This window comes from Aethalodelphis obliquidens, unplaced genomic scaffold (genome assembly GCF_003676395.1).
Source record: "Aethalodelphis obliquidens isolate GAN/ISIS:26980383/991018 unplaced genomic scaffold, ASM367639v1 scaffold1, whole genome shotgun sequence".
Lineage (NCBI taxonomy): Eukaryota > Metazoa > Chordata > Mammalia > Artiodactyla > Delphinidae > Aethalodelphis > Aethalodelphis obliquidens.
In genome coordinates, this window is record NW_020837945.1 from 110870 (window position 1) to 119507 (window position 8638).

General features: G+C 53.9%; 1 protein-coding gene across 14 annotated transcripts in view; it reads right to left on the reverse strand.

Moving 5' to 3' along the window:
* Positions 1-1676: 1676 nt before the first annotated feature.
* The window catches only part of DIP2A (DIP2 acetate--CoA ligase A), a 96323-nt gene continuing 89361 nt past the window's right edge, over positions 1677-8638 (reverse strand). For 11 of the 14 annotated variants that reach the window (XM_027126055.1, XM_027125663.1, XM_027125587.1 and 8 more), the window contains 4 exons: positions 6569-6643; positions 5122-5296; positions 4473-4596; positions 1677-3917 (listed from right to left, as the gene is read on the reverse strand). In XM_027126055.1, the coding sequence (XP_026981856.1) occupies positions 3665-3917; positions 4473-4596; positions 5122-5296; positions 6569-6643 (627 nt within the window). In that variant the 3' untranslated portion in view covers positions 1677-3664. Of the gene's footprint in view, positions 3918-4408; positions 4597-5121; positions 5297-6568; positions 6644-8638 lie in introns of those variants that run through there. The other 3 variants (XR_003436956.1, XM_027125787.1, XR_003437017.1) reach the window with 3 other exon arrangements.

Genomic DNA, 8638 nt, shown 5'->3' on the forward strand with positions numbered 1-8638 from the left:
GAAGTAAGTCAGAAAGAGAAAAGCAAATATCGTATGCTGGCACATATATATGGAATCTAAGAAAAAAAAAAGGTCATGAAGAATCTAGGGGTAAGACGGGAATAAAGACGCAGACCTACGAGAGAATGGACTTGAGGATATGGGGAGGGGGAAGGGTAAGCTGTGACAAAGTGAGAGAGTGGCATGGACATATATAAACTACCAAACGTAAAATAGATAGCTAGTGGGAAGCAGCCGCTTAGCACAGGGAGATCAGCTCGGTGGTTTGTGACCGCCTAGAGGGGTGGGATAGGGAGCGTGGGAGGGAGGGAGACGCAAGAGGGAAGAGAAATGGGAACATATGTATATGTATAACTGATTCACTTTGTTATAAAGCAGAAACTAACACACCATTGTAAAGCAATTATACTCCAATAAAGATGTTAAAAAAATAAAATAAAATAGAGCTGGAGCAGCCATTCCAGACGGGGGGCGGGAAAAAAGATGTGGCACATATATACAATGGAATATTACTCAGCCATAAAAAGAAACGAAACTGAGTTATTTGTAGTGAGGTGGACGGACCTAGAGTCTGTCATACAGAGTGAAGTAAGTCAGAAAAACAAGTACTGTATGCTAATGCGTATATATGGAATAAAAAAAAAATGGTACTGATGAACCTAGTTGCACGGCAGGAATAAAGAGGCAGACGTAGAGAATGGACTTGAGGACATGGGGTGGGAGGGCGAAGCTGGGGCGAAGTGAGAGCAGCATTGATATATACACACTACCGAATGTAAATAGTTGGCTGGTGCGAAGCGGCAGCACAGCACAGGGAGATCGGCTCGGTGCTTTGCGATGACCTATCGGGTGGGATAGGGAGGATGGGAGGGAGGCTCAAGAGGGAGGGGATGTGGGGACACGTGTATGCATATGGCTGATTCGCTTCGTTGTGCAACAGAAACTAACACGATACTGTGAAGCAATTATACTCCAATAAAGATTTTAAAAAAACCCTTGAGGGACTTCCCTTTTTGTCCGGTGGTTAAGAATCCGCCTTCCAATGCAGGGGACGCAGGTTCGATACCTGGTCGGGGAACTAAGATCCCACATGCCGCGGAGCAATTAAGCCTGCACACCGCAACTACTGAGCACGCGTGCTCTGGAGGTCGCACCACAACTAGAGAGCCATGCGCAGCACAGTTACTGAGCCCGTGTGCTCTGGAGCCTGTGCGCCACAACTAGAGAGAAGCCCGCGTGCCGCAACTAAGACCCAACGCAGACAAATAAATAAATTTTTAAAAAGAATTAAAAAAAAAACACAAACGAGAAATTAAAATGACCACAAACACGTGAAAACATACTCAGCATCACTAGACATGATACTTATTTGACTATCAAATTGACAAGGACTTATTTATTTATTGCCGGTGCTCTCAGGCTGCCAGGAAAATGCTTCTCCCACGCTGCCTTGTGTGCTTCCGAGGGCAGGGGCGCCCAAAGCTTCACACCTGGCACGAACTCTACCTGTAGGAACTGAGCCCAAGGCAGGTCTTGCGTCTGAACACACACCCGCGAGGAGGTTCACGGCAGCACGGCTGAAACGACGCTGACACCGAGCGAGTGAATACAAGCTGCATGCAGTCGAGCCCCCCTCCCATATGACACAGTCATTAAAACATTTAGAAGAATATATGTAACAGATTAAAAGTCTAATTTATTAACTACAAAAGCTGATTATAAAATTATAATAATCGATCCTAATTTTGTAAAAGTGTTTTAAAGGAAAAAAAAATCCTTGAAAGGATTTACATCAAGTACTAATGCTGTCATCACCGAGAGGTAGGATTATGGGAGATTTAAATTTTCTTCTTTATACTTTAATGTGCTTTGTAGATTTTATGCTGTAGCTTTTATATCCAGGAAAGAAGAATGCATAATAAAATACATCGTATTTGGGGTAATTTTAAAAACCTTTTCACACATTTCAAAATGCAGAACTACAAACAGTCAATAACTTTATTAACATAATGATATAAAAATTTTAGTGTGATATACAGAATTCCCAGAGAGTAATTTTAAAACATTTTAATGCTTCTTAAAATCTTAATTTACAAGACACCTTGTCTTACTGCCACCGACCTTTCAATACAAAAATTTTATAATATTTGTTTGTTATAAAACTACAACATACAAGGCTGGGTAGTTCTTCCCCTGCTGGCCATTCTGCTATAAGGAATGCCCATTAGTCAACTCCTAGGACCTCTGTATGTCAAACAATAAATTACACAGATTATGTACACAATTACAAGAGGACTATGCAAACTCCAGTATGTTGTTACCCACCACACTGCGGGCCAACGCCGCAGGCCGACAGCTGCCGGGCGCAAGCCACCTGGAGCCAAATACGAGCCACACGTGAGAGCTGGCCCAGCGAGCCGGGCCTTTTTGGTGGAGAACGTAAAGTGGTAGAGAATTAGTAACAACTTTGTTAGGCACTGATCCAGGCGAATTCCAGAAAAGCCTGGTTGTTCTAGGAAGCATGCATGATTCATAAACTTTCCCACCCTCAGTCCCTGACAACTGGTAACATACTCTTCATTAGTGATACAAAAATACTCTGTCTTAGATTCGAGCTTCACTTCCAATTCTTAGAAGTAACTAAAGGATATCACGTTTTCTTCTTTGATTTAGACTTACTATAATATTATACCACTCAGTCTGGTCAAGTTAGAATAAAATAACTGAACATGATTTGGCCAGATCTTACAGGCACACAACTCAAAACGCAACAGCAAGGGGCAAGGCTCTCCTGGGCTGGGCCCCTCGGCTGCACTGCCGGTGCTCAGCAGACATCACCGAGGACGGAAACCTCACCGCACCGGGGCTTCCACATCTGTTGACGTGGAATAAAAATAATAATTCAGTACACTTCCGTGCAGTGAGAAGACCTTCTACTGTGGTTATGAAAACAAGCACTTCAGTTGAAGAGCAAGAAATCAGAAACTTAGAAAGTGGTTTAAAACTCAATGCTGGTTTATCTTTCCAAAACAGAGCACCTCACCTGACAGCCCCAGATGGCCCCTGTCGAGCGTTAGTGACCACACAGGCAGACAGCCGTGCACACCTGTTTCAAGAGAGGAAGCATGTGCGTCCAGTGCCTGGTCTGGGGCCCAAAGGTGGGCAGGGCGGCCAGGCCAGGCTCACTCCTGTCCACCAGCCTTTCTGGGCTCCACGCTCTCCTGTGAATCAGAATCGAAACAGCTGTACTTGGGCCTCAAATTCCTCCTAGCATAAATTCTATATATGAACTCGTCATTTGAAGTGGGAAAAAACATTTGAATTTTTAAAATTGAGAACTGTATTTTCAGCCTAAAAAAGTGCAGACTCACACCTGCAGCTCCCGCAGCGCCCACACCAGGCCTCTTTCCCAGTCACCCCATCTGTTAAAATACTGACATTCATGCTTCTGTAAATGTCCTTGATAATAAAAAGATTTCTTTGAATAACTCAGGAAGTGGTTTTTAAAATGAGATGGACCTGTAAGAGCGTAGGAGGCGGGGCACCGTGCTCCCAGGGCCTGGGGTCCGCTCCCTGGGGGCTGCAGATGCTGCTGTGTTTTCACACATCCTAGCACCTCCGACACGCCCCGAGGCCCCTCTCAGGGCTGGGGTGTGAGCTGTGCTCACATGTTGTAGGCGACGTAGATAGGATCCAGCTGGTCGGCCAGGAAGCCGTCACGCAGGTGCATGCGCTGCTTCTCCCCGCGGGAGTTGATGGGGATGACACCTGGGTCCACGATGACCACCACGCCCACCACCAGGTGATGCTCCTCCAGCACCACATTCGTCACCAGGGCCACCAGGTCCAGTGCATCCTGTTCCAGTCCATCCAGCTCCACCACCACCACCAGCAGGTTGGTCCAGGTGAACACGGCACTGCAGGGAGAAGGCGGACGGTGTCACACGGGGTCGGGCACAGGCTCTGGGGGCTGGGAAAGGGCATCAGAAAGAGACCAGTGGAAAAAACCAAAGTAGGTTCACTGACGTCACCCTCCTGCTCAAGGTCAGTTACAATTCAAAGGTCAAGTTAAGTGTGTTTTACAGGAATATCTATTCTAATTAAAGTTCTCGCTAAGAATCAAGAATATGTGATGTCGAAAGCTGTACCTTTCCCAAGGCAAGCTCCCTAGAAAGTGAAGAAATCCTGAGTCTTAACCATTTAAATTAGGAAATTCATGTTAAAAGCTGAAGCATTTCAGGATAACCATGGAGCTCTCACGTTTTGCCTGTGCATTTGCGGACAGACTCTTAGCTTAAGACTGATTAGGAAGAGGAAAAACCAAGCAAACCCAAACAAGGGGTCTCTGGCCCGTGATCCCAAGAGCGTGTCTGGGGTCTGCTCCTGGAGAGGCAGGTGGCTGCCTCACCCGCATGGCCGAAGCGCCTGCCCTGGCCCCGGAGAGCTGGGTGACAGGCGCCCCAGGCCCTCACCACTCGGCGATGCTCCTGTGCGCCCGGACCACTGACGTCTCGATGTCGACGGGGTGATAGCGCATGCCCCTCAGCTCCAGCATCTCGTCCAGAGACCCCACCACGTACAGCGCATCGTGTCGCTCTGTGGACAGCACAGTTCGCCCACCTCAGCACGGCACGTGGTGCCGATGGCTGGCGACTCAAACCTTGCCTGACAACACCCTCCTGCCACGCTCGGCCCCCTGAGATTCAGAGAAGTTACGCCCATGTCTGAATATGTATTTAACAAAAACTTTTGCTATCTCTGGAAATGAAGCAGCAGCTACAGGGGCTCCCAAAAGTTCTGATGGCATCTGGCCAGCGTGCTGTGGCCAAGGGACTTTGAAAGCTTGGGGGGCCGTGTGGGGAGGGCCCAACAGATGGCTAGCGAGACGCGCCCACGGCTAAGCCTGGGGGGCCCACAGCCTCTGCCAGCAACCCCACATCCTCCACAGAGGCTGGGGTCCAAGACCAGTGAAGGAAAAAGAGTAATTTTCAGAGAAAACCGTGTCAGGGCACCTAGAGACACGAGCTCCTAGCGAGGGGCGAGGTGAGTCAGCGGGGGCCCCCAAGATGCCACCCGCATAGGGCTCAGGTGCCGGTATGGGGCTGCACAGGGACCCCTCACCTCCACTGGCGTCGGTGAGCTCTGTCCTTCGGAGGAATCCCAGGAAGCCAGTCCTTGCCCAAACGGTCTGCGTGTCTCCGAAACTCAGCCGGGCACTGAAGTGGTCGGCATGGAGCCCCTCCTCCCCGTAGACCGTGTAGTACCCAGTGGCGCTGTGCGGGCTACTCACCCAGACCTGGGGGCCCAGGGGACGAGGGGGTCAGTCGCCACGGTGCCCGGCACAGTCTGTGCCGATTCACGGCAGCAACGCCACAGCACACGGGGGTGGGGTGGGGACGGGGCACTCGAACTAAGTTACAACAACAGGCATGGAAAGCAAGCAACTGTCCTCCTTCAAACGAACCGTTCCCCTCCTTGGACCCCGGAGAGACGCCTGTGGGACAGCGATGTACTGGGAGCAACCTGCACATGCACACGCACACAGGGCCAGCGAGAGTCGGGGCGCAGACCCGCCTGCACATGGGCTAACGGTGCCCAGAGCGTCACGGGCCCCCAGGGCACCCTTCTAAAGCCAGGGCCCTCCAGGACCCACAGGCGGCTCCCGACTGACTACCAGGCTCTAGGTATCCCCCAAAAGCAGGGTCCGAAAGAGGAGACAGCGTGGCCACATGGGTCCCGGCCTGGGGCAGACCTGCCAGGACTGTCTTGGGACCCACTGCTGCCCTAACAGGCCTGGGCCCAGCTGGCCAGGAAGGGGGTAGGGTTGGGGCGAGGCCCCAGGCAGAGCACACCCAGCCCTGGGACTAGGACACCTTTCCTGGCCGATGCGGCATGAGCCCCAGGTCCATCCATGCCCTTGTCCCAGCTGGTCAGGGGCCAGGCAGTGTGTGTGGACACCCGTGGGTGCTACCCTCAGCAGTGCAGGATGCTGGCCCCCAGGGCCGGAACTGGGAGCTGAGACCATTCCCACCGAAACAGACCAGCCTGGGCACCCAGGCTCCACCTGCCGTCCTGGCCACCAGGTACTGGGTCCCACCTGTCCCGTTACTCTAGACCAGGTGCTGTACGCAGGCATAACAAGGACCCCAGCACAGCCTGTGTCCTGGGGCAGTAAGGAACCCCCTGCCCCGTGTCCCCAGGATGGAGAAAACCACCCCTCTTAGCTACGGGGTCTGCCCCGTGCTGTCCCTCACTGGGGGCTGCAGGAACTTCTCTTCAAGGGACAGCTGTTTCCTCCATGGCTGCTGGCTCCTGCGAGGCTCCTTAAGCCACCCAGTGCCTGCAACTCAAGGTTTCCCTCTGCTAGTGGGGTAACAGGATGGGGGGCTTCATCCCAAGGGCAGGACCCTGAAATCCTACCCAGGGACTGGGTCCAGGAGAACAAGCACTGTGGGGACAGGTTCCCCAAAGCACGTGCGACCCCAAAGGTTCAGAACTCCCGAATCCGGGGCAGAACGGGGAGGAGGGTGAAGAGCAGGTCCGGGGCGCTGGGGCCCCGCCGCCTCACCTCGCCCAGGTGCGAGTCTCCAAGGGGCCCTCTGGTCTCGCTGTGGGCAATGATGACCTTCACTCCAGGGAGGATCTGCAAGGAGAACCGTGCTCCGGGTCAGAGGCAGCACGGCCCTCCTGACTCAAGTGCATCAAAACAACGTCCTTCGAAGCTGATCCAAAGGATGGGACACGTACACGGGGGTGATCAGGTTCAGGAGCCAACCTAAATCTACTTTGAATTTTAACAGGAGAGATTTTAATAGAGAAAAATAAATTCTGAATCCTAGCAAAATCATCCAGTTCCTGAGAATGGACCCTATTTTGGACGGCAAGAGGGGTCGAGGGGGTCCTTCCCTGAGGCCCCTTGTGAGAGCTCACGAGTGCCGGGGCTCCACATGCCTCGGCTGCGTCCCCCCCTCACCCCGGCCCCCCTGAGCCTTCGGCTCTGGATGGAAACCTGGCCCCCAAGAGGGCTTCCTGCCCCCAGACTCAGAGTGGAGCAGCTGCTGAGCACGGGCTCCGGGCCCACCAGGGGCCGTGGAGAAGACTCCAGGGGAGTGTGCCCCGGGTCCAGGACCCCCGCCGGGACTGTGGGGCCTCACTGGGCTCAAGTCAGACCACCTGGCTGCTCCTGGACACCTGTTCTGTGTCCTCAGTTCCCCAGGTATAAAACGGGAGATGACAGTGGAGACCTGCAGGCAGTGGAGGAAGGGACGAGTGGTCACAGGAGGTCGCCGTGGCCGGCGCCAGACCCTCCTCTCCTCGTGCTGCCTCTACAGCCCTGGTGGGGCCGTTCTGTTTCCCCAGATGCTGCTGACCCTCTGACCCCTCCCCGTGTGGCCCACCCACCCACCCAAACCCTGAAGTCAGAGGTCTTTCCAGGACCCAGGTCTGTCAGCGCCAATTTATCATAACAGAGAAATACGGGGGGAAAGTCCATCAGAAACGGATGCAGAGCCATGTGTGATAGGAAACAAAAAGGCACCAGAAAGAATTAAGAATTACGTTTGCAGAAAGGACAACGCGGGCTGCACACAGGGCGTTTCTGTGTGCGTGGGAAGGACAGGAAGGGAGCCCTGGCCTGTGTCCACACTCCCCTCCTCCAGGGTCTGTGCCTTCCTTCCCAGGCCCCACGCCTACCTGCCCACGAGAGCGCCCTTCTCTCCTCCTCCCCTCCCCCCAGTGCAGTTCCCGCACGCAGGCCTCCCCGTGGCCCCAGGACCTTTATACCAGCTGAGCCTTCTCCCCAGGTCTCTGCTCCTCCTCTGGGGCGGCCCCTGCTGGTGCACAGCCCCCGCCTGCTCCTCCCTCACATTCACCGCGGGCTCGTCCTGCGCAGCTGCCCGCGGGCACCTCCCCATCTCCCTGGGGACAGCTGTGGCATGCGCTCGGGCAAGTGCGAGCAGAGCAGGGGCTGTGCCGAGCCCTCCTCTGGTTGTGCAGCTGCAGAGGGAGGCCCAAGGCCGGGGCCGGGGCGCAGGCCTTCCCCCCACCATCACATTGTCTGACGGTTCCTGGGGGCCTTCTTCCTTCCTCTGAACCTCTCCTGCTTCTGAGAACGCCTGTTCTCCTGGCTCTACGTCTGCTGGTCCCTCATGGTGGCTCAAAGTTTTTCCCTGGGTGCCCTCAGGTGGTCTCACAGCCCCACCACCTGAGCCCACTCTGGGCCCCTGAGATTGCACCAGGCCTGGACTGCTTTCATGGTAAACTGCCACTGTGGTGGGGACCACTTCCTGGCTGTCACCTGGGCCACGGGCTGAGTTCTTCCAGGCCCCAGTGCGCTGCTCCAGGGCCGCCATGAAGGCAACAGGCGCCCCGTGGCCTCAAGACCCAGCAGTGTAGTTCCTTCTAGATCTCTGCACCTGAGGTCCTCCCTTTTGGGAACTGGAGCTCAGATGTAGACATAAAGACTTAGCAAGTGTGTGTGTGTGTGTGTGTGTGTGTGTGTGTGTGTGTGTGTGTGTGTGTGTATGTGTGTGTGGTGTGTGTGTGTGGTGTGTGTGTGGTGTGTGTGTGTGTGGTGTGTGTGTGTGGTGTGTGTGTGTGGTGTGTGTGGTGTGTGTGTGTGTGGTGTGTGTGGTGTGTG